Source organism: Gallus gallus, chromosome 1, assembly GCF_016699485.2.
Source record: "Gallus gallus isolate bGalGal1 chromosome 1, bGalGal1.mat.broiler.GRCg7b, whole genome shotgun sequence".
NCBI classification, from domain to species: Eukaryota; Metazoa; Chordata; class Aves; order Galliformes; family Phasianidae; genus Gallus; species Gallus gallus.
The window spans coordinates 185370050-185395573 of record NC_052532.1 but is presented as its reverse complement, the minus strand read 5'-3'; the positions used below and the strand labels follow the sequence as shown (position 1 = coordinate 185395573).

At 48.9% G+C, this 25524-nt stretch overlaps 1 protein-coding gene across 4 annotated transcripts in view; it reads left to right on the top strand.

The window, feature by feature from the left end:
• AMOTL1 (angiomotin like 1) overlaps positions 1–13650 on the top strand; it is a 66825-nt gene extending 53175 nt beyond the window's left edge. For all 4 annotated transcript variants that reach the window (XM_425649.8, XM_004938848.5, XM_004938847.4 and 1 more), the window contains 6 exons: positions 3037–3186; positions 5976–6166; positions 7433–7558; positions 9292–9518; positions 9982–10251; positions 10872–13650. In XM_425649.8, coding sequence (XP_425649.4) covers positions 3037–3186; positions 5976–6166; positions 7433–7558; positions 9292–9518; positions 9982–10251; positions 10872–10975 — 1068 coding nt within the window. In that variant the 3' untranslated portion in view covers positions 10976–13650. The remainder of the gene's footprint in view (positions 1–3036; positions 3187–5975; positions 6167–7432; positions 7559–9291; positions 9519–9981; positions 10252–10871) is intronic.
• Positions 13651–25524: the final 11874 nt, after the last annotated feature.

Sequence of the window (25524 nt, the reverse complement as noted above, 5' to 3'; positions counted from 1 at the left end):
CCCAGAGGAGATATTTTTCCATAAGGCCCACTGGTCTCTACTCAGACTTTTTTGCTTCATGACGACAAGGTTTGGATCAGCCCCTTTTGGTCGTAGCTCTTCTTCATCTTTATTTTCCTAACCACTGGGATAAGGGCAGCATTCAGATAAGTTTGCTGATCTTGTGAATACGTGAATTGTTTCATTAAATGCTTCTTGCTCTAGTAGATCACACTTTGGAAGCAGAACAAGAAGTAGTTTGCTTAAATTGCAAAAGAGAAAACCAGATTAGGCATAAGGGTAAAAGTTTTCAAGCAGCAAAGGAAAATAGGTCATGAAGTAGTTTGCAGGGGAAGGCTGTGGTGTCCCTGTTCCTGGGGGGTTTGCAAACATTATACAGACGTCCACCAGGTTTTCATAGAATCACAGAATTGCAGGGGTTGGAAGGGACCTCTGGAGATCATCAAGTCCAGCCCCCTGCTAAAGCAGGTTTGCTGCAGCAGGTTGCACAGGTAGGCGTCCAGGTGGGTCTTGAGTATCTCCATAGAAGGAGACTCCACAGCCTCTCTGGGCAGCCTGTTCCAGTGCTCTGTCATCCTCACAGTAAAGAAGTTCTTCCCCATGTTTGTATGGAACTTCCTGTGTTCCAGTTTGTGCCCATTGCTCCTTGTCCTGATACTGAGCACCATTGAAAAGAGCCTGGCCTCACTGAAAAGAGCCCCAGACTATCCATTTGATTCCTGCCCTTTAGATATTTATAAGCATTGATAAGATTCACTCTCAGGCTTCTCAAGGCTGAACAGTCTCAGTTCTCTCAGCCTCACGTCCTCATAGGAGAGATGCTCCAGACCCCTCTTCATTTTTGTGGCCCTCTACTGGGCTCTGTCCAGCAGTTCTCTGTCTTTCTTGAACTGGGGAGCCCAGAACTGGACACAGTACCCCCAGCGTGGCCTCACCAGGGCAGAGTAGAGGGGGAGGATCACCTCCTTTGACCTCCTGGCCACACTTCTTTTGATGAAGCCCAGGATCCCATTGGCCTTCTTGGCCAGCAGGTCACGCTGCTGGCTCATGGCCAACCTGTGGCCCACCAGGGCACCCAAATCCTTCTCTGCAGAGCTCCTCTCTTATCAGGTCAGCCCCTAACCTCTACTGATGCATGCAGTTATTCTTCCCTGGGTGTAGGACTGTACACTTGTCCTTGTTGAAGCTCATCAGGTTCCTCTCTGTCCAGCTCTCCAGCCTGTGACTTAGGTCGAGTTGATCCTGCCTGGCAGCTGGAGGATAGACTGGTACCTGCTGAGGTGACTTCCAGCCATATTTACCTTGAGTCTGCAACACCACAAGGCAGTGGAGCTTAGAATCTTGTGTTTCTGATTACAACCTTCCTCCCTCACAGATGTGTACTCGACTAGCAAGCCAATGACACTATGTTGTACTTTGATTCTTAAGTGCACGTGGATGAAATATTTCTTACAAATCTGCAGACAGGATGAAAAGAAGTCAGATTTGGCTCAAGAACTTTCCTATAAGTTTATGAATGTGGGAACTGTCTTGTTGCATATCTCTAACAAAATTGATTGCTAAGGCAGTAAACACGTGCTTGGCCTCACCCACGTATGCAGAGTTACACTCATGCATAAGCGTGTGAACCCTGAACCCTAAGGGGCTGCTGCAAGGCCAAATTCTGGCTGCCGTGCATGGACTGCTCAGTACCCAGCAGGATGTGGGGACATGGATGAAGGTTGGGAGCCCACATCACCTCTCAGATCTATGCTCACACAGCTGAGAGATAGCACAGGCACTTTTCTACTTGCAAAATAGCATATTCACTAAGAAGCCACCAGCGTGCCTATTTTGCAGTCATCGGCTCCCAAGGAATGCAATCTTCCTACTGCTGCCAAACACCAGTGGGGATTATAATCTCATTACTTTCCTGCTGTTCATGGGAGTTGTGAGCATTAGCCCAGATTACAGCAGGGCTAGGGAGGTCACGCTGTGGGTTGCTGGTTCTGGGTGGGAAGCCAGAACTTCACTTCAACCAATTTTGCTTTTGCTGTGAGCAGTTTCATTCCATCTGTGACCTGGATGGATTTGGGGTGGTGGAAGAAGAATTTTAAGAAAAATCAATTTTATTATCACTATAATTGGCAGGAGGGAATCTAAGTGAATCCAACATCACACAAGGAAAAAAAAATGTCTGTTGGAACTCACATTGCAGTTCAGTAGCAATTTAAGTATTTTAAAAAAAGGATAGGCTCCAGAATATCATCTTGGCTCTGGCCTAGGCAGCTCTCAGTACCTCCAGTCTCTTACATATCTAGTAGTTCACCAGCGTCAGTGAGGGTTAATGCATTTTTCTGCCTCCTGTCTTGCTTCTGAAAAGCTTCAGGTCCCAAACAAATGCACTAATAAAGGAGATCAGTAGCCCCAGATGGAATCGTGGTGGTTGTAGTAATGACCCCAATCACCTCCATTGTCCCCCAGGCTGCAGATGGGTCTGACTAGTGTTGGCAAAGCCCATCTGTTCCAGCATACGCTCTCACCAAATCAGAGGTTTAAATCAAGCTTCAAGCTTGAAGCTGCAGTCCCCCAAAACTTTCAATATCAGTGACAAAATTCATGACAGAAAGCTGAGGGAGAAGGAGAGAACCAACACTTCCCAAGGCTGGAACAGGCTGCCCAGAGAAGCTGTGAATGCCCCATCCCTCTAGATATTCAAAGTTGGCAGAGGCTTTGAGCAGCCTGATCTATTGACAGCTGTCACTGCCCATGGCAGAGGCTTGGGCCAGGTGATCTTTGAAGGTGCCTTCCACCCCAAACCAACCTGTGGTTCCTCCAGTCTGGGTTCAGGCTGGATATTGGGAAAAAATTCTCTGCCCAGGGAGGTGGTGCAGTCACCATCCCTGGAGATGCTGAAGAAGCGTGTAGATGTGACATTGAGGGACGTGGTTAGTGGGCATGGTGGGGATGGGTTGATGGTTGGACATGGTGATCCTAGCAGTCTTTTCCAACCTTAATGATTCTATGGTTCTATTCTGTGACTTGCTGTCCCTGCAGCTGCGTAGGAAGCAGGCCTATGTGGAGAAGGTGGAGAAGCTGCAGCAGGCACTGACACAACTTCAGGCTGCCTGTGAGAAGAGGGAGCAGATGGAGCGGCGGCTGCGCACACGCCTGGAGCGGGAGCTGGACTCGCTGCGCATGCAGCAGGTGAGGCAGGGATAGCCTGTGTGGGACACAGCACGGAGCCTTCTCACAGCCCTTCTGAGAGTCACCTTGCTTTAGGGCTGGGATTGCCCGCGAGGCTTTCCCTTTGAGCCCCTGGTTTCCAATGGGTGATTGCTGAGCTCTGCTTTGGGGCTGCTGGAGGTGGCTTGTATCTTATGCACAGTTACTCCTTTGAGTGGGTACCCTGGGCTCTTACTTTCTTCCCCATCCCCAAGTCCCAGGCGCAGCTATCTGTGAAAAGGGGAAAAAAAAAACACGAGGAGGTTGCAGGAAGGATTTCCAGTTCACAACCAGCACCAAGCACCCAACACGTGGGTACTGGCTGTAGTGCAGTGAGTAGATGCACAGCATTAATCAAACCTCTGCATGGGTAAAAAGACAGCAACATAAGCTAGGCTGATGCTGCTGTAACTCCTGAAGGGCTCACTCCTATATCTATCAAGAAACGCATCTGTTACAACAACCTTTCATGGGGGGTTTGCAAACAGGTTATACAGACATCCTCTGGGTTTCACAGAATCTTGGAATTGTGTGTTGTATTCCAGTAGCTCTTCTCAATTTCTTCTTAGCCTGCTCTTCTCTGACTTAAAAAATAAGTCACTTGGGGATATAACATGCTGATGCTGGTGGAAAGGGAAGATCATTTGAGAAAAATACGTGTAAGTGAAGGTAAAACTGGAACTAGAAAAGGCTTTGTTGGCTGGGACAGAATGGATAGATTAGGTAACTGGGATGGACTCCCACCCAAGTCCTTGCTTTGGGAGTTCGGGCTGTGGCTATGATTTTGCTAGAAAAATTCCTCTGTAACTTGCTTTCTTCATGGCTTCTTTTTGGAACTGCAATTAGCAGCTGCGTGTTAGGTTGCCATAGCTCCCGCATGCCCTCACCAGTCCTCCTTAAGGAATTTGAAGAAGAAAGATTCTTTTGCTTCACATCTCTCATCAGTATTGATGGGGAGACTTTGGGCTATTTTTTACTATTAATCTTTATACTTTTTGTTTTATGAGACACAGCATTGCAACAAATCACGGTGCTTGCGGTGATGCCCCAATGTTTTCACTCAGAGCTGTCTCTTGGAGCAGTTACATCTACTGAAATTGTTCCTCATCCCAGAGGAAAAGAGCTTTTTTCTCCTCTTCACCAGCCAGCAGAGGAGATGTGGCACACAAGGAGACAGCGAGCAAGAGTCTCTTCTGCTCCTTGACCCAAACGAGTCCAAACAGCATCTCATCATTGTCATTGATGTTAGGAACAAAAAATATATATATATAATGATCCTTTTTGACTTAGCCTTGCAGGCTGAGCATGCAGGGCTGGCAGATGTTTTGACTGGGAGTGAAGCACCCCAGGGCTCTGTTTTACAGAGCAGAACTGTGCTCCAAAACATTGCCTTCCTGCCGGGGGTCTGACAGTATCTGAGTGCACTGACTGGTTTGCAGGAGTGGTCGCAGCAGTTGCTCCTAAGGGTTATTCCCTACTGCACTGTTCCAGAAAGTATCTTCCAAACATGTCATTACTGCGTCAAAGCCAAAAGCTGCAGTCTTGCCCTGCTGTCTCTTCTTTCCTGTAACCAGGAGATAAATGTCTAGAAGGAAGAGCTGAACGTGATTTCTCCCTTAGCACAATACTGTGCACCATGAACTGTAACAAATAGTTTTTTTATTAAAAAGCCTCACCATTTATTTATACTGACTTCTGACAGAGCTCTGTACCTGTCTTCCCAGTATGGACTCACCCCAGCCAGCCTCTGAGCTGGATCTTATCATTGAATCATAGAAGGGCTTTGGGTTGGAAGGGGCCTTAAAGCTCATCCAATTCCAACCCCCTGCCATGGGCTGGTTGCCCACTGCCCCCCACCAGCTCAGGCTGCCTAGGGTCCATCCAACCTGGCCTTGATCACCTCCAGGGACGGGGCACCACAGCTGTCTGGCTCACTCCCCTCTGAATAAAGAATTCCTTTCCTAACATCTAACCTGTATTTCCCCTCTTTTAGTTTCAAGCCATCCCCCTTTGTCCTACCACTATCAGACCATGTAAAAAGTCAGTCCCACTCCTGTTTATAAGCTCCCCTCAAGTACTGGAAGGACGCAGTGATGTCTCCCCAGAGCCTTCCTTTCTGCCCCATCTCCACCAAGGAGCTCGGGGCAGCTTTACTTGCACCTTGGGTGCTGTAATTAAATGCCTGTAACAGACCAAGATAAACCCACGTAGATCAGTGTAAATCCAAAGAGTCAGTGCTCTTCTACATCCATGGCTGCATGTCTGCCTCCTGTGGGAACCACCTCACAGCCTCTGTGGGTGGAAAGTCACCTGCTGACCTCACAGAGCATCTCCAGGGACTGTTACGCTGGGATGTACCAGCAGAGGCAGGGAAGAAGAATGTCTTTCAAAGCTCTATTGCTTTTTTTTTTCCCTACCTTTTCTCTTGGTTTGGTGCATCCCACAAAATCCCTGTGCATCGAGGGATCTGGCACCCTGACAGCCTGCTCGGCCTCCTGCAACCCAATGAGGGGCAGGATTTCCCTGCTCCGTGCAGGTGGCTCAACATAGCTCCGTGCTGGGGCTAATGCAAGCTTGAGCTGTCCATATGGAGAATAAGGGCTGGTAGCTTATCAGGTGGTGGTCCTATCCTGTTTGAATGGTGCTGTGTGCAGCCGGGAGTTGGACTCGATGATCCTTATGGATGTCCTGGGATTCCCTATGGATATCGATGATCCTTCTAACTCGGGATGTCCTGGGATTCTATGACCTGTGGCTGTTTGCTCCGGCAGAGGCAGGGCAGCTTCCAGCCAAGCAACCTCCCCGAGCACAATGCACCGGCACTGATGGAGCTGGTGCGGGAGAAGGAGGAGCGGATCCTGGCCCTGGAAGCCGACATGACCAAGTGGGAGCAGAAGTACCTGGAGGAGAGCACCATTAGGCACTTTGCCATGAATGCTGCAGCCACGGCTGCAACAGAGAGGTGAGATGGTGTTGCTGTGAGCAGGCAGCTCTATTTGCAGCAGAAAGTGTTGGGGAGGAATAAGGAATGGGTATTTCCTCAAGACTGCGTTTTGCTTTGCCTTTCCATGCTGTTTCTCCAGCAGAGTTAATGCATCTCTCAGTGAGATGACACCTGTAAAGTACAGTGTTTAGTTAAAGACAATTTACCCGTTTGGCCATGTCCAAAAGTTTACCAAACTCAGGCACCAAGCTCAAGCCAAGCTTGAGATGCCAAATTACACAGCACAGATAAGGTTATTCACAGGTTATGCACAGCACACAGCTGGAGCTGCTGGTATTGGCTGCATCCAGCCCACGTTCTGCTGCCTGTTTCTATAACCTCATTTTAAAACCTGTAAGAAGGGAAGCGTTGTGGCCTAAGTCCCGTTTCACTGCTCCATTAAGCTTCAAATTAAAAAAGTTCTCCTAACATCTAAACTAAACCTCCTGGCTGCAGATTGCTTCAATTTATTCTTGTCCTCCTCAGGTGTGTGTGATGAATAACAGGTCACTGGCAGCGTTAGAACAGCCTTTTAAATGCTGGAAGACACATCCCCTAATGTATCTTCTTGGCCTGAACTAAACCTGCTTCCTCCAGCCATCCCTCATATGTCCTGTAGGAACCCCTTCCCATTCCCAGTGCTTTAGTTTGGGTAGTCTCCAGTTTGTCTGCGTCGAAGTGTGGTGCCCCAAAGCACACAATATGTGTTGCAGCAAAGTCTCCAGCAATGATGGGCCAGGATAATTAACGTCTCACCCCAGTTTCTTCAGAGCCAAATCCCCTGAATACATCCTAAGATGAGATTTGCCTTGTTAAATATGGCTGTGTGCTAATCTCAGTACGATACATTCCTTTTGTGCTTCAGTCTGGACAGCATTTTCCTCTGCTGTTTTTCACCTTCCTAAGCGCGCAGTTTTGCTTCTCATTCATGGTGCAGCCTTGGTGACTTTGGGACTGCTTCCCCGGTGGATGAGTCAGTCCTCTTGATGTCTCACCCCATCCTCCAGGATGGCTGTTAATCTCACAGAGCTCAGCTGTGACTTTAGCGTTGGTCCCAATTATTAACACCATTAATGACTAACCCAGGTACACCACAAGACAACCAATAGCCATCCAATTTAACAGTCAATCATTACTCTTCAAACATGAGATTTGGGGTTTTTTTTTGCGAGCACCAACCTCACTTGCAAAACCCATTCTCACGGACCATAGGGCCCAACTGACTTTGTCACATCACTTTGCCAGGGACACCTCGGCCCCCAGCCACTCACACAACGGCAGCTATGGTGAGAGCACGCTGGAGGCGCGGGGCTGGCAGGAGGAGGAGGAGATCGTGCAGGCCAACCGGCGCTGCCAGGACATGGAGTACACGTAAGGGGCCTCCGCACTGTGGGGCTGGGGATGGGGTCACCCCACCGGGCTCCTCCCCTTGGGTGCGGTGGGGTGTTGGGAAGGGGGATCAGGATACCCTTTGGTTCCTCACTGCCGTTAGATAACTCCCTCCCTACTTGCACCAAAGCCTTGCACCCCAACCGACCTTCTTGAAAAACTGAGGTTGTTCCAATATTGAAAGTAGGTTGGCATGCAAGGAAGCTAAATGTTTGCTTAATCTCAGTGAAAATCCCCCTCTGGAAACAAGAGCATCTCGTTGTAAAAGCTGAAGTTGTAATCCCACTCCTACATAATCAGCAAGTAGAGCGTCTGCTCTCCTTAGTTGCCTGCTCGTTGCTCTTTTTGGATACACTCAATTGTGCACGTTCATGTTGGGTGGCATTCACATGGCATTTAGCAACAAGCCTGCAAAATTTAGCCCCCCAAAACACCTCTAAATATATATATATATATTTACCAGCAGTAGAAGGTATAGTATTCACTTTTTTGAACACAGGTAAAATTCAAAGGTACTTCTCCATTTTCAGCACACCAGTGGAGATGTGGCTGTGTAGATAAATGGGTGCTAGAGCATGGGGCTGCACTTGTTATCCAGGCTGTTCTTTGGAGAAAAGTGGTCTGCTGATGATCCCTCGGGAGAGTGCTTGGGGATGTCTTTGGTTTTTTAATGAAAAATCACTTGAAATCTGTCCTTCGTTTTTGGCTTCCCCACAAGATGACAAGTCTGCAGACAGTTCTATAAAACAGTATATGTGTTGTTTGTGGAAAGTGCAGATGATTGTTCCTACTGGGTTTGGTTTCTGTTTTCCACTCACACATGCAAGCCAACCCTGCTTCTAGCGAAGCAATGGAGTTTTGCCAACGGCTTCATGAAGGATAGATTAGGATCTTGTGTTTTCATTGCAAATTAGACATCTGACTACAAAAACTAAAGGCATCTTACTGTCTGTCTCTCTTGTATGTGTAAGTTCTTCAGATGTGGCGTTTCAGCTTTCACTGCTCCACGGAATGTAGTTGATTCAACCGTATGTTGTACATCAGCAAAGATACAGTGTGATTTGTTGTTAATAATTCCTGGAGAGGATTCTCAGATAACTTTTTCTATGGTCTTTGAGATCCCAGCTCTGCACACCAGACAGATGGTTTCTGCAGGGCTTAGTGGGATCCAGGAGCCCAGCCCAGCTGCTACAGGCACCAAAGGGAACTCCTTCCATCACTTCAGCAACAAATCTTTCCTGCAGTTGCCAACAGACCTGAATTACGAGGTTAACTCAGGATTTTCATTCAGATAATGCTGAGGCAAACCCCTCCCTGTGGCAGTCTGCCAAGTGAGGGATTCTGGATTTGGCGGCAGTGGGGCAATGTTGCTTGTGTTTTTGTGTTATTTCAGTGAAGGTAGCAATCCACAGCACAGTCAGGATGTTGCTCTCATTGCTCCCTGTGTTGGTAAAGCCACAGCAATAGGTGAGTTCATCTAACCTTGCAAAATAAACCATTTGGCGTTAATAGCCAGAAATCCTCCTTGTTTCAGGCTGCGTAGTTATCCCTTAGAAGCCCTGCAGGGAGCTTCCTCATCCGGGTCACATAAAAGCAGAGATGACAGAGCAGCAGGGCATGTACCTGGGGACCAGTCCTGCTGCCCTCGGCTGCAGATTGCTGCCTGTATAGACTTGTTTTCCATCCCTGTAAGCACAGCATTTGTATTTTGGCAGAATAAAGAATCTCCACGCAAAAATAATCGAGAAGGATGCCATGATCAAGGTCCTTCAGCAGCGCTCACGGAAGGATCCCGGCAAAGCCGACAGCGCCAGCCTGCGACCCGCTCGCTCCGTGCCCTCCATTGCTGCTGCTGCGGGCACACACTCACGCCAGACCTCGCTCACCAGCAACCAGATCACTGAGGAGAAGAAAGAGGAGAAGATCTGGAAGGGAAGCATAGGTGAGTAGTGGGTTTGGTTAAGCTTTGGCTAGTCTGTCGCCTCATAGAACCATAGAATCGTTAAGGTTGGAAAAGATCCCTAAGATCACCTGGTCCAACCCCAGCCCACCCCCACCGTGCCCACTTACCACGTCCCTCAGTGCCACGTCTCCATGGTTCTTGAACACCTCCAAGGATGGTGACCCCATCACCTCCCTGAGCAGCCTGTGCCACTGCCTCACCACTCTTTCTGAGAAGAAGTGTTTCCTCATACCCCACCCGAGCCTCCCCGGCACAACTACAGGCTGTTACCTCTCATCTTATCATGAATTTGGTGCCACGTGGAATGGGAGTGTGAAAGTGAGTGTGCCTGCCCCAGGGTACCACTGGGACAGGCGTGCAGAAGGGGGGATGTAGCTCCGGGGTGAGTATGGGGCAGTACCTCTGACTGAGCTGGATGTGGCTGAGCTCGGTGTGTTTTCAGGGCTGCTCCTGGGGAAGGAGCACCACGAGCACCTGCCGGGCCCCGCGCTGCCTCCCCCTCTGCCCTCCTTGTCGTGTGCACCCGTGCTGGCACCAGCAGCCTCCCACGCGAAGACGGGCAGCAAGGACAGCAGCACCCAGACGGACAAAAGCACTGAGCTCTTCTGGCCCGCCACCGCCTCCTTCCCCGGCCGCGGCCGGCTGGGCACCACCCCGACACACAGCCCGGTACCACGGCCCTCGGGGGCACGGCCAGCTGGGGAGAAGCTGGGTGAGTGCTGGCAGGAGCACACCTCGGGGCAGCAGGGCCATGCAGTGAAGTGCCAGCTCCCCATGACTTGTTAGCTTGTTCCCCAAGAACAAATGTCATCATTCATGCTGCTGAGGATAAAAGCCAGTGGTTAAACCATGGTTAGCGAAAGCACCGCCTGGTTTTTAAAAGAAACACATGGCGAAAAAGTGAAACGGAGAATGTTTTGTTGTTATGGTTTGGGTTTTTTTGTAAAGAAGTACGACTTAATTTATTCTTTGAGGATGGAAACTGCTGGCTTGCAACCTTATCAAGGAGAGACATATTTTACAAATGCAATTTTGAAGAAGTCAGTTTCCTACACTTTTTTCTACTCTCAAAAGCAAATCTGCCCCTAGAAATTTCCTGTCTGTGATTGGTAGGGCTGAATACCTCTAGCTGCTTGAAACTGTGGGTTACTGTGGCCTTCTTTGTGCAGGGAACTCAGGCTTATGGACTCTTGCCCCCTAGTTGGCTTTCAGTCTTTAGGACACGCAGTTGTACCTCTCCCTTGCAGAATAAAAAAAAGGTTTTGTATTTACTTCAAACAATTCGTTACTGGATTTGAGCAGAAGACTGACTTTGCCTCGTTTCCATTGCAGAGAACTCCAGCCACGGAAAGCCGCCCGACAGCAAAGGCAGGGTGAGCAGCTTGCTCCACAAGCCCGAATTTCCAGACACAGACATGATGGAAGTCCTCATCTGAGCAGAGGGTGGTGTCTGGGCTTTCGTGGGCGTACACCCACGTCTGAGAACATCGTCGGTGTGCCAACCTTAAAAACTGACTCTCAGAATTTGAAGAAGGAAGGAGAAAGTTTGTGCCTGAATTGAAGCTTGAGTCTGCTATGCAGAGACTTGGGACCAGGCGAGAGATAAAGAGGACCCAAGAGGAGAGATGAGATGTGATGAGATGAATGTTTGGGACTTTCTGAGTGGAAGGAGACTTTGAAAACCGAAGGTGGCCCGAGAAGGTGGGCATTGAGGAAATAGGAAACTGCATTTTCTGGTGGAGAAGGAAGGTAGCTGGGTTACAGACTGGGTGCACAGGGCACTTCTGTTTTGCTGCCTCTGCAGCCAGGACAGGAGCCAAATCCTGGCACTTCTGAGGCCAGCGGAGCTTCTGACAGTAATTGGAGAAACGTGCGTCTTCCTCAGTATTGATTCCTTTCTCTAAAGTATTCACTGCTGGATTTTAGTGAATTATTGGTGTGTGGATGTACACGGCAGGTTCTTTGTAAGTATTCAATTGAAGTGGTGTGGTGTGGTTTTCCTGACATGCAGGTCAGGCACCTCTTCCTGGGCCAGATGAGTATTACTCTTGGAGCCGGATTACAGTGCAGATATTCGTGTCTTGTGAACTCCGAGCCTGCTGAGACTTCTGTTTTTTGATAGGAGCAGTTGTTCATTGGAATTTCCACGGAGGATGAATGTAAAGGAGGGAGATTACCCTGCTGAAGCAACCCCTTTTCTAACACTGGGAAAGTTTCAGGAAGAAAAGTCAGAGGAGGATCCAGCCAGCTCCACCACAGGGCTATGCAGGGCAGAGACGGAAGAGGTGAGGTGCATCAGTGCATCTTCTGCTGCCCCATCTCAGAGCCAGATGCAACACATAGGTTTCAGCAAGTGAGAATCTGAGCACAAAACTGTAACAGAGTGTAGCCCAAGGAACTCTTCAGGGCTATTTTCATGGGAGAGATGGGAAGGAAACAGAAACCACTGATGCCTTCTGCAGTTATTTCAGTGAACTAAGCCAAGCTTGCATATGAGGTCAGAAGATAACTCTTACTGTGCAGCGTCTGCAGGCAGGACAGGAACAGTTCCTTATTTTCAGTCTCATATTCCCTGAGCAAACAGACCTGCCGTTCGGGTTGATGTGGGACTCTGCATGAAGAGATGCAGGACTGAGCCTGGAAGGTTTAACTGCAAAGCAGTGCGTGAGCATCACCTGTTTTGTGCTGAGCTGCGGGCTCTTCTCAGCCTGCTTCACCCAAGACAAAATGTTTCTCATTTTTAGCCAAGCCCTTGGTTTCTGTAGCAGGTGGCACCTGTCTGTAAGACAGCCAGCTCACAGCAGTGTTACTCATAACATACCTTCTGCTTCCTGTATTGCAAAAGCTGGTAGGGAAGGTTTCCTCTCCAGGATATTTTTCTGTTTGCTTTTCTCTTCCCAAATCTTCTAGTGTGCCCTGATGCCATCGGGAAGAATTTAGCTTTGGGAAAAGGGTGGTGGGATTTTATGCCAAGTTGTGTAGAGTGGAAAAGCAGTGGGTGCTCCTGTGGCTGGAAGCACGTGTGTGCAGGACCGGCTCGAGGCTCTCCCCTCCTGTAGTCATCAACAGGAGGGGAAACACTGGGAGAACATCAGGCGCTGTACCTTCTCCTATTGCTGAAAACTGAACTCCTCGCAACCCCAAAGGCTGCAGATGCTGGAGCCCCGTGGCTAAGAGATACCTTCGTTGTAAAACAAAATTGCTATGCTGAGTCCATGCACTTATCTGTGTGTGTGTGTGGTCAGACGTGTTGGTGTTGCCTTCCTTCTAGTTTTTGCACTTGTTAAGCGCAGCAGTGCTAGATAGGTTGTGCCGTCAGGAGAGCCGTGTGTTTTGAGTATTAGCAGCTTTGCAAACCCAGATGTGTAAAACCCCTTTGGAGATGCTGTGCCGCTTAATATATGCCTTGTGAAATAATTTTATTCTCCCTCTGAAGTTAATTTAAATGTCGTAAGGAAAGGCCAGGCCTGCATGTGGCAGTGGCTGGCTGTATGTGGGCACCTCCCGACCCCACGCGTGCCAGCACTGCCCAGCTGGGACTGGGCCAGGAGGATGGCAAAGCGAGGGGATAGCAGGGAAATGACAGTAAATACACCATCATTTTGCTCCAAGAAATAAGGATACCTGGCTGTTTGGGAGTCCCAAAGCACGTCATTACTGGCTTATTATTTCTTCGGATGGAACTGCTTAATGACTTCTGTAGAGGCAGGCAGCTGAGCGTGCCACCCAAAGGTGTGCTCACAGCCCACGCCACCCGCAGACCAACCATGAATAGTTTGCATGGAGTGCTGCTGCCTTCCTGCTGGGTTTCCCAGCTCCTGGAACCAAATGGCATTTTGGGAAATGGTGCTCCAGCCGTTCCAGGTGATGTTGGTAACTCGTTGTAAAATACTGTCATTCTGTTATTGCTGTTGGTTGTATAGAGGAGTTGGTGTACAGTGTTGTACAGCTGGAGGGTTGTTTGTACATAGGTGGGTAAATGAGCAGCGTTACGTGTCACCCACAGCAAATATTGATACTGTTGGTCAGCCAAAGATTTCCAGTTCTTTGCTGTTTAAACTCGTGCCTTAATATTGTATATAATAAATGTATAAACACGTTTCTTTCTTCACTTTTCCAGCGTGAGTGTATTCAGTCCCTAAGAAGAAAGGAATTTGAAAACGACTCACTCAGTGCGCCAAGTGAAGCAGTCAGACCTTGCTGACCATTGGCTGCACCTCCTCTGTCTTCCATGGCTGTTAGAGGGCACCATTGGTGTGTGGGCACTGAGTCGGCAGGTCTGTAAAGCAGAGAGCTTTGCAAAGCCTGAGATGGGTTTAAGTCAGATCAGCTTAACCTGAAGGAAATGAAGGTGGAAAGTCGAGGCACTTTGGTGAGCGTCAGAATATACTTTGGCCCTATATTCCCGTGAAGATATTCCCATTAAGCATAGCACTCCCATTGCTTGTGGGTTTGTTTTTTCATTATTCCTGTGGGTCTGGGACTTCTTTACTTGACAGGCATTGGATCAATGTGAGCAAGATATGTAAATCCCTGCTATATCTCGGTACTCATGGTGGCCTTTTACTACCAAGACTAGAAATCTGCGGTTGCTTAGATTTTGGCTTTTCATCTTTCTTTGAGTCAGGATTGAGCAGTAAGGCTGGGGAGTTACCTTGTTTTATTCAGAGTTTCTTCTCCTTGTTTTCTCACTGAAGAAAAAAGAAAAACAATGGAGGCCAAAGCAGAATTGGGGTGGGAAAAGCCTCCACACCAGCTGTGCTCAGGTATGTAGCTGTCCTGGATCATCCTATTTTTGCATTGTGCCTTCACCTCTGTAATACTGGCTGCAGGTCAAGTACATTTTGCCTGTTACCCTCTGGAAAAAATAGTGCAATAAAGCAAACTTCCAGAGGTGATCTGTTGAAATGTTCAAGTCATGAATTGACTGCATCTTCCCAGAAGGAAGCGAGGGGCAGCGTCCTCTTAGCACAGACAGGGAGAGAGCTGAGCAGAGCTAAAGCCATCAGCAGAATCACCGCTTAGAAGCGTTCAAAAATCAAGAGCAATCCAAACCCAAATGAGGAGACCTTTTCAGGATCCCCTTGGATTCAGCATGCTGCACAGCTCTCCTGTTCTGGTTGGTTACCGGGATAGAGGCTTTCTCCTCCCCACGCTGTAATGGAACAAATGTCCAACCACCTGTGAGGTGCATTCTTGAGGAGAAGCTCTGATTCCTCGTGTCTTTATATAGCTCTCAGAGCTGAACTTGATGGAGCACATCACCTACTGAGGTTTGTGCTAGCACCGCCAGTGCTGTCAGCACCATGGTAGAAACACTCCAAGCATAAACATCCCTTGCTGGGAGGATGGTTGTTGCCAGGTGTCCCAGATCTGGGAGCTGGATGCAGCCCAACCTGTGAAGCCGGGCTCTGAGCATCCTGCTGGGGGCTCGCAGCACCCTCTGACAGGTTTTGGGGTAGTCTGATGGATTGCATACCCAGAAAACGCACAGCACTGCCGTAGGATAGCGGAGCCCAGTGGGGAGCTGAGATCCTTTGCCCACAGACTCTGAAGCCCATCTGCTTGTAGCTCTGTAGCTCTTAGGACAGAGATCTCAGTCAGCTGGGAAGCACTCATCCTTACCCACATCTGAAAGCTCAGCAGAAGGTGCACAGCTGTCACCGTGCTGCTGTGATTAATGGTTATCCAGACCGTAAGCTGTGCCTTCACAGCCCTGGAACACTGACCGAGCATGCCAGCATTCCTGAGCTATAAAAGGAGCAGGAATCCATTGACTCGAGGCATGAAGCCCCACGGGGTGTTTTCTTTCATACCAACCACTTCAGCTCCAGATGAATAAAATAGCAGAGCACATATTTTCCGGGGTAACCCTGCGTGGCCCTTCTTGGTCCTCGGCCAGCGCTGCTTTGAAGCAGGGCAGCGCATCCGCATCCACGCTGCTGTGGGGCAGAGGAATATCCATGCAGAACTGAAGGTCTGTGTCTGCCTTCATGCTGGGGGAGTGTGCAGGGAGCATCTCTGCCTTAGCTGAAGAAGTGGAGTGAAAAGCAGCAGCTGAGTCTGAGAACCTGGCACAGGAATCTACCATTGCCCATTAAAGCAAATGAGAGTTGCCAAGAGCTGAAATATGAATAAAATTGCACCAAAAAAAAGGCATTTTTCAGCTCTGGCCCCTACACAGGGACAGAAGGTGTAGTAGGGCTGTGGATGTCAGGTGGAGAACTCCTTCAGCGAGGAGCATGGAGAGCAGCACATCAATGCACAAACCTGCCCTGCTGCAAACTTATTTTAACGTACTCATTCATTTTGCACTGGCTACTCCAGCCCGCCCCAGTGCCCATCTGGCTGAACCTGTGACCCTGTGGGAATGCCAGACTTCCTGTGGGACAGCTGGGCACAGCACCTGTGTGGGGTCTGTGCTTGGGATTTAACACATGAACACAAGCAAAATCGCTCTGGGATGAAGTGGTGGGAGAGAGAGGGGTGAGTGAAGTTGGGGCACACTCCCTTGGCCTGTTCATTCTGAAAGCACCTTCATCATTAAGTGCTGCATAGTGCTCCTCTGGGCCACAACAGGGCTTTTTATTGCTGGATCAGCCTCTGCTTTTGGAGTCTCCTTATCATGTTACCCAGATGACAGCCAGATGTCACTGGCTCTGCTACACGGGGCCCCCAGCCTAACCCACCCCACTGGCCTCCCTGATCCCCATCCTTAATAAATGGTAACTTTAGAGAAATGATAAAAATAAGAGTGGAGGAGAGGGGAGGGGAGGGGAGGGGAGGGGAGAGGAGAGGAGAGGAGAGGAGAGGAGAGGAGAGGAGAGGAGAGGAGAGGAGAGGAGAGGAGAGGAGAGGAGAGGAGAGGAGAGGAGAGGAGAGGAGAGGAGAGGAGAGGAGAGGAGAGGAGAGGAGAGGAGAGGAGAGGAGAGGAGTGGGGAGGGGAGGGGAGGGGAGGGGAGGGGAGGGGAGGGGAGAGGAGAATAAGAAGTTCAGTTCATTGCAAATGGCAAAAGGAAGATTTGAAGGTGAACAGTTTGATTTTGGCTCCTGCTGCCTGTCCATGCTTGTCACCCCCCTGTGACCACGGGCTGTGGCCATGTCAGCGCCATTCGGGCCTATCCAGGTAGAACACCTGGGCCTGAGCACTGGGCTTGGGTCCTGCATGGAGAGGACACAACAGTATGCTCACAGGAACTGGCTGGTATTTTAAAACGTTTTGTTTAACTACATTGTCTTAGAAGTCCTCTTTACCTCCTCATCCACTCAACTGGTTAAAATTCAAGAGAGCTTCTGAAGACCAGGTTCCCTTTGGTTTTGGAAAGGAATGTCACACACCTCCTTAAAGCAAACATTTGCTCGCAGTTGGCAATGTTGACCCAAAGCACGTCAGCTTTCCCTTTGGACACTACACTACAAGATTTTTTCCCATGTGAAAAATGCACTTGAAGCCCTAAGCAGAGGAGATGTTTGGGACGCACAGCTCCACCCCAGCTTGCTGGCAAAGGCCCAGGGGGCAGGGGGAGGGAGCACCGTCCCATCAACAGCAGCAATTGCTTTTCTTAAAGAGACCAAATCTGGTGTTTTTCATTATTTTTTCTTACCATTCTTTTTTGAAAGCAGCTTATCAGAGGATAAGGAGCAGTGAGTTTGGTGGCACAACAAATGCAGTTACGTGGACTGTCCCTTTGGGGGATCTCTGCATTGAAGTTTTCTCTTGGCAGTTCTTTGTGGAAAAGGGGATGAGCTGAGTGGGCAAACAGGGCTGCATGTCGTGTGTTGGGCAGCATGGGGCACGATGGTGTGAGCAACCACTTCTATCAGAATGTCCCTCAGATCCTCCCATCTCTTCCAAGCCACTCCTTCCAGACCTGTGTTTGGGCCCCACGCTAGTAGTAGTCATACGGCTGTGAAAAGAACCGTAACATTGGGAAGAAGGGGGCAGTCAGCCCATCTGTAACCCTGGAGGTTTCAGGCCACAGGACTGAGCTGGTCTCAGGTCAGCAGTGTACAGAGTTCCTCCCAGCTTACCAGCAGAGACTGACTTGTGGCAGCAGTGGGACGGATTTTTGACAGCACCTGGGTAATGAGGCCTTCAGCCTTCCCTTAAGCCTCAAAGCCCCTTAAACTCTCTGATTGCTGCAGACTGAGGGAGCTCCGAAGCTTCACAGCATAGGAGAGGCAAGGAGGAGGCCAGAAGACAAGAGTAGAAATGGAAGCTGGACTGAAACCATCTGCAGCCTTGAGCTTGGAGATGGGACCCAGACTCCAACTGATTACCTACAGGTACTTTGAGGTGACCCATTAATTAAAGGCACAGCATGATTTAAGGAGCTTAGATTGATGAAGAATACTAGTGAAGGAAAGCAAAAGCCAACAGAACCATTTTCAAAGGGGTAGGTTTCATCAAGCAAAGCAGGTACTTGTCATGGCAGCTTGCAGATGAGGCAAATAGCAGGGATCAGGCTGGGAAAGTGTGTGGGAAATGATGACTGGGACACAAACTCAGCAGCAGAGGTAGAGAAGAGCAAGTGGACCTTATGGCTATGCAGAAACATGGACTAATGAGAGCATTAGTCTGTGTGAAAGGAACAACGTCCTGCAAGCCTTGTCTAGGAGGTATCTAGCTGGTGTCAGCAGTGACAGGAAGGAAATGGGAGCACAAAAAGATGGCATGAGGGTAGTGGTGGCACCTTCCTCTTGATCATTAGATGCAGGTAAGGACAGGGACCAGTGTGCTGTTGTCATACAGCTGATGCTACCAAGCATGGAAGTCTTTAATGAAGACCTTAACAAATAGTCATGTTGCTGATCATCATGAGATGTAGCAACTCCTGGACACAGCAGTCTGGTTTCTTCCCTGAAGTATTTGACTAGAAATGATTTTCTTGCTTGGGTTTACCATAGAATCACAGAGTGGTTTGGGTTAGAAGGGACCTCAAAGCCCAGCCAGCCCCAACCCCTGCCATGGGCTGGTTGTCCCCACCAGCTCAGGCTGCCCAGGGCCCATCCAACCTGGCCTTGAGCACCTCCAGGGATGGGGCAGCACAGCTCTCTGGGCAGCTGTGCCGGGGCCTCATCACATCTGAGTAAAGAATTTCTTTTTAACATCTAACCTAAATCTCCCCTCTTTTAGTTTAAAGTGATTCCTTGTCCTATCTTTATCAAACTGTAAAAAGTTGGTCTCCCTCCTGTTTATAGTCTCCCTTTATGTACTGGAAGGCTGCTATCAGGTCTCTTCACAGCCTTCTCTTCTCCAAGCTGATCAAGCCCAACCTTTCTTCATAGGAGAGGTCTACTGGCCCTCTGAGCATATCCATGGCCTCTCCTCTGGATTCACTCCAACAGCTCTATGTCTTGTGATGATGGCCCAGACCTGGGCACAGTACTCCAGATTGGACCACAGGAGGGCAGAGCAGAGGGGGACAACCCTCTGCCGCTCCTGTGTCGATGCAGCCCAAGTTGCTGTTGGCCCTCCAGGCTGCAGGTGCACACTATTGGCTCATGTCCAGCTTTTCATCCATCAGGATGCCCAAGTCCTACTCTGCAGGGCTGCTCTCAAGGAACTCTTCTCCCTTTCTACACTCATATCTGGGATTGCCCTGACTCAAGTGCAACACCTTGCACTTGCTTTGCTAAGAGGTAAACACTTTACAGAGCAATTTGTCATAGAAAATATCTTGGATCATGTGCCCTCAAGGCATCTCCATTTAAATCAAAAAGAAGTTAGCTCGACATTAACATTTCAGAGGGGGATTTTAGAGAAATAAAGGGAATTATTCAGAGAAATCAACTGAACTTAGAACAATATGGATCATATATCCCAGGCAAGAGAGGAAAGCTCTCAGGGGAAAGGCTAATGCCTTAATTGGATGAAGAATTACCACAAAAAGAAAATTAGGAATAACCACAAGCCTGCAGTGGATGGAAAAAGGAATTAACCAGCAAAGAGAATTTGATGTTAGAGGTCAGGAAGTGTAGGGGTAACATGAGAATCGCCAAAGTCAAGCTGCGTTCGATCTTGCAAAGGAAATTAAAACAACTAGTAAAATGTTCATGAGTCACAAATGAGAAGAGAACAAAGAAATGCGGTTTCTGTGTGCCCAGGATGTGGTGAAGCTTAAAGATACTGAACTCCATCCCTCAAATTAGGTGCCTGTTTTGTGTCAGGCTTTGGGAAGAAAAAGGATCCTGAATCCCAGGACAAAGGGAAGATGGATGAGGGACATCAGGATATGGAAATGACCACATCTGAAGGGAATGAAAATCTGAACGAGCTAAGTGCATACAAACTGAAAGAACTGGACCAGCTCCACCCCAGAGACAGGGAAGAGTCAGGCTATCAAGTTTTAAGTCCAACAACAAGTATTTGAAATAAATCTGTGACATTCAGAAGCGGTACTGGAAAACAGTAGTTTAAGAAAGCAAGTTGCCTTGGGCAACTTCTCCATCTGTCTGTGGTGTCTGCCAAATGAAATTCTTGCCCAAGAACTCCGGGAGCTTTCCTGAGTAACTCATTTTCTAGACAAAGGAGAGGCAGTCAGTCAGCTCTCCCTGGGCTTCACCAAATTTTTGTTATGGTGTCCCACGAGAAATCGTTAGTTAAAATGAAGAAGACAGTACCTCGTGGGAGGAAACTGAGACGGGTAGCACAGGGACTAAGGGGGTATCAGTGCTCAGCTTCAGAAAGGTTTTCTCATTCTGAAGGGAGATACCTACTGGAGATCCTCAAAGATGAATTTAGGGTTATATTTAATATTTCTGGCAATGTTGCTGGTACAATAAATAACATGCTAATGGAATCTGTGGTAACATAAATATGTAATAGTTAAAAAAAAAAGAAAAAGAAAAAAAAAGCAACCAAACAACCAGCAAGCATTTCATTTTGGAGGAACTGAACAATCCTATAAAGTGGAATAATAGAAACAGGATGAATTTAGCAGGACAAAAATCTTGAATTCATAGACAGTGGCAACATCCACTAGAAGAATGGCAAATATTTATACCAGTTTAAAATGCTGAAGAGAGAAAACACCAAATTAAAACATCCCTTTTCTGCAGTTTTTCCATTTGTAAATAGCTCAGTTCCTGTCTGGGACCCTCCAGAGCAAGTGCAGGATGACAGAGCTCAAACCCACAACAGGGAGCCAACACAGTGAGTAACCCCAACAGGCTGGAAACCACCAAAGGGACATTTGAATGGAAGTGTTGCTTTAACCAGACCTGGGGACAGGTGGTGGTCACCTCCATCCTCCTCCAGGTGGACACCACTGTGGTCCTCTCTCCTGCACACCAGTGGTGGAACAGGAGATGATGCCACAGAGATTTGGCATCCAACTTGGCCTTAGAATCATAGAATTGCTCAGGTTTGAAAAGACCTTAAAGATCATCAAGTCCAACCATAACCTAACCATACTACCCTAACTCTAACAACCCCCTGCTAAATCATGTCCCTGAGCACCACATCCATACAATTTTTAAACACATCCAGGGATGGTGACTCCACCACCTCCCCGGGGAGCCTATTCCAGTGCTTAACAACCCTTTCTGTAAAGAAGTGTTTCCTGATATCCAACCTAAACCTCCCCTGGCGCAACTTGAGGCCATTTCCCCTCCTCCTGTCACCTGTCAACAGTGAGAAGAGACCAACTCTGCTCTCACTATAAGCACCTTTCAGGTATTGGAAGAGAGCAATAAAGTCTCCCCTCAGCCTCCTTTTCCCCAGACAGAACAGCCCCAGTTCCTTCAGTCTTTCCTTGTAGGACATATTCTTCAAGCCCTTCACAAGCTTTGTTGCCCTTCTTCGGACCTGCTCCAGCACCTCCATGTCCTTTCTGTACTGAGGTGCCCAAAACTGAACACAGTACTCGAGGTGAGGCCTCACCAATGCTGCGTACAGGGGCAGGATGACTTCCCTAGTCCTGCTCACCACACCATTCCTGACTTGGCCACCTGGGCACACTGTTGGCTCATATTCAGTCATCAGTCCATGAGTACTCCAAGATCCCTTTTCGTCAGGCAGCTTTCCAGCCACACCTCCCCAAGCCCGTAGGGTTGCCTGGGGTTGTTGTGACCAAAATGGACCCGACACTTGGCCCTATTGAAACTCATACAGTTAACCTTGGCCCATCGATCCAGTCTATCCAGGTCCCTCTGTAGTGCCCTTCTCCCCTCAGGCAGATCAACACTCCCTCCCAGCTTGGTGTTGTCTGCAAACTTACTGAGTGCACTCAAATCCCCTCATCAAGACCGTTAATAAAGGTGCCGTGAGCACCTCCAGGGATGGGGAACCACAGTTCTCTGGGCAGCTGTGCCAGGGCCTCACCACACTCTGAGTATGGATTGATGGATGCCACAACCCAACTGTAATCTGTGAAAAGGGACTAAAAGGGCCACGATCTGTAAACATGTCCAGTGACTTGAAGCTGTGGGGCTGGAGAAGACAAGTTATCTGCACAGAACAGTCTTCAACAGCTCAACCAAGGTCACCCAGAAACCAACATGTCCAAAATCATGAGTCACTTCTGCGTAGCTCAGCCCGTCTGAAGGCATTTCTGCTGAAAACCCCCAACTTGTGCACCAAGCAATATTGTCCCTTTTGAGTCACAGCCTGAGCCCTGATGATGTGCCACTCCATCTGGCTGCCCTGGACACATTGACGGCTATATACGTTTCTTTTTTCCAGGAAAAAAAGGATTCCCTATTGGCATTGCAGGCTTCTTCCCATCAGCTCCCTGCCAAGAAAAGCAGTTGTTGAGGCAACAGGAGAGAAATCAGCCCCGCTGTGATCGCTGAGCCTTTGCCCCAGACTGCTGCTATGCTCGCAGAGGTGCCATCTGGGTGACCCTGCTTTGAGTCACACACTGCCACAGCCCCAGCAAAAATAGCTGCTGCATGGCCCCAACAGCTATAAACAGCAGCGGTAGTAGTAACAGCTATAATTAATAACGTCAACCATTCTCACATGGCCACCAGCAAACCCATCCGTTTGTCACAGCTCTTATTTTCAAGCAGATGTTGCTATAGGCAACAAGGCAAGGCCGTCCAGCAGAGCAGAACTGAAAAGGGAGTTGAGAATTCATCGTGGTATGTCATACAGCCACAGCAGAAACAGCCTAAGGACCACTCAGCACTTCCCAAGGCAGAGAGATCCACCTCTGCAGCACCAAGCACCTGCAATGAGGGCATGGAGATGCTCAGAGCCAGATTCCTAAATCCACACTGTCCCCAGAGGTGCAGAATCAGCTCTGACTCCTGGCAGCACACCTTGGAGCAGCCAGTAATGCTTTGAGGCTGGAAGCAGGCCCACGACTCCATGGGTTTAATTGCTCTCCTGGAGGGGCTGGAAGCACCGGTGCAGCTCCTAAGCTGGCTCCCTGCTGCGGATAAAGCAAAACCATTTCTTTAATCCACAGAGCTATCAAAGTAATGCTTGGGGGGGGGAAGGCAGAGGGCCTGAAACAGTGCTGACTTTGGGATCCTCTTTGCCTTGTGAGCCGGCACTGGCCTGGTGCAACCCTGGGGAACTGATCCCACCAACACCAACAAACATCAGATGAGTGCCAGAACAGCCCCCTCTGTGATATTCCCACCTCCAAACAGGAGAGGGTGGTGATGAACTCAGTTTTGCCCACAGTGCAAAATTATTTGTGTGTTTGCCCCCTCCATCAAAGGAAGTGCAGTTCTGGATTTCCAAAGAAAAAGAGTTCTATTCCTGGAAAAGGTCCTCACTCAATAGAAATGAGCTTCATATACAACGTGACCGCTGGGTAAGCATGTGTTATTCTAAATATTATTACACTCTGAATATCTGTCTACGTTGCCATGACCCAACTGCCTTCCTGGATGCCAGCAGCTTTGATGGAAGCTGAACAGTCAACTTTTTCATTCTTGGGTTTTCTTTGACCCTTCTAGAGCAGCGAGCTGAAGCGTATGTTCAGCTCAGCACTTCCAATTTCATTTCAGCCCCTAAAATGACAAACCCTTAAGAAGTGCAGGGGCTGCTGAGCAGGGCAGTGGGGAAGGAGGAGCCCCAGGCAGCCTGAGGCACATGGATAAGCGTGTGCTGCAGCAGCCTCAATCCTCCCCTCCATTGCTTTTGAGATGTTTTGTAAGGAAAACACACGCCAGTGATGTTTAAACTGATGCTTAAGCAGGATCATCCAGTGCTGCTCTTTGTTGCCACTGAGTTGTGCCCTGCAAGACAAACGCTGTCGGTCAGACCTAAGTCAGAAATGCAGTGAGCAAATGAAGCAAGGACAAGAAACAGGGAGTTTAGGTTGAGTGAGCCCACTGGGGGAGAAATGGGCCAAAGAAAGTGACAAAGCTGCTCCACACCACAAAAAGCCAAAGAGGAGCAGCCAAGCCCACAGCAGTACAAAAAGGAAAGGCGTTATCCGTACCCACTCCCATCTGCAGTCAGCAGTTGTTAATCATTTTCTGTAAGAAGGAAGAGCACAATTTAAAATACGTTCCCAGGACAGATCGTTGCTAATGGAGCAGAACTATTTGCTTCTGACAGCGTGAGATTTTAATATAACCTTGTGCCAAAGGCAGTAGTTCTCGTTTGCTAGGCCCTGTCACACACTCAGGCTCTGTTGCTAAAGCTGAGCTCATGGGGCAGCTCAGCAGCAAATGGATGCCTGGAAAAGGAGAGGAAACCAAAGAGACCTGAGGTGAGGCTTCTCCACACTTAGCCTAGCTCTCCGCCCAGCTCACTTCTCATCCTAACACCTGAGCAGCTTCAGATGGGCAATGCCACGTGGGCTTTGGTCTCTTCAATGCCATTCATGGCGACTCTTGTGCTCAGTAGCATTATACGCTGCAGCCATTATGTCTGTGTGAATCAAGCAGTCCCATCCCTGCCCTGATCAGTCTCTCCCATCCCCTTGCACTGAACCTGGGACCCTCCCAAGCTCTGCCTTCTGCTGGGAACCAGACCTGGAAAGCAGGGGCCAGGAAGGAGAAGGCCACCCCACACCTGCAGCAGCACTTGGGGTGCCAGCAGTCCTCAGGGTGAGAGCCCAGGGGTGCACCAACCCCCCACTCAAGGAGCTTCCACCCCCTGCAGGGTTAGCTCAGACCTCCTGTACCCCCGTGCCTCAGAGGGGCGCAATGCACAATGCAGCAGTGTGCCACGACACCCAGCACCCCACACAGGGCAGGATTCATCTCCCTTTGCAGCTCAGCGGAGGCCCTGAAGGAGGGAAGCTCCCCAGCTCCACAAATAACGCAGCTCTGCAGTGTGAGTCAGACCAGGGGAATGAAAACCAGGCCACCATTCTGGGCTGGTGGCTGAAAATAGACGGCAGGAGTCCTGATCACCATCTGCTGCTCTAACGCCTCCATCTAACACCACCTAGCTCTTATTCGTTACTGGAGCAAATGGCAGAAAGGGTATTACATAAAGAAGGACTTTAGTCTGCTTTGTTTATTTATTTGTTGGTCCTCGATTCTCTAAAACTTTCCTTTCTCCCGCTGCCTGCGTTGAAAATAGGTGTCTTTAAAAAGCCTACATTTGAAAGGCATGCATAAAGGATCTGCACATAAAAGAGCTACGTTTTCAACATGGCATACTTGCTAAAGCTCTCAGAGAACTGATCTGTTGTCACCACCATCAGCTCACATGTGCTTTTATCTGACACAAACCCAACCCTAGAAATCAGAAATGAAAAAGATGTTCAGTGCAGTACCATCCTGCAGAACAAATCCCAGCATTAATCACCTGCACTGCGCAGCCCAAAGCAAGTCTTGTAGTTAAGCATGTGATAGACATTTCTAGCAGTAGGTTTTGCTGGGGAAAGTCTACTTAACAGCCTCTTGAAGAGGCGTTGCAGCACCCAAATGCTTCACCAATCCCAACTGCTCACATGCCCCCAAGCCCAAGTGGACACTTCAGGGGACACGGATGAACCCCATACACAGTAAGCAGCCTGGCCAGCCAATCCATCCTCCTCCAGCTCGAACCTACTGTTTGTTCATCCAA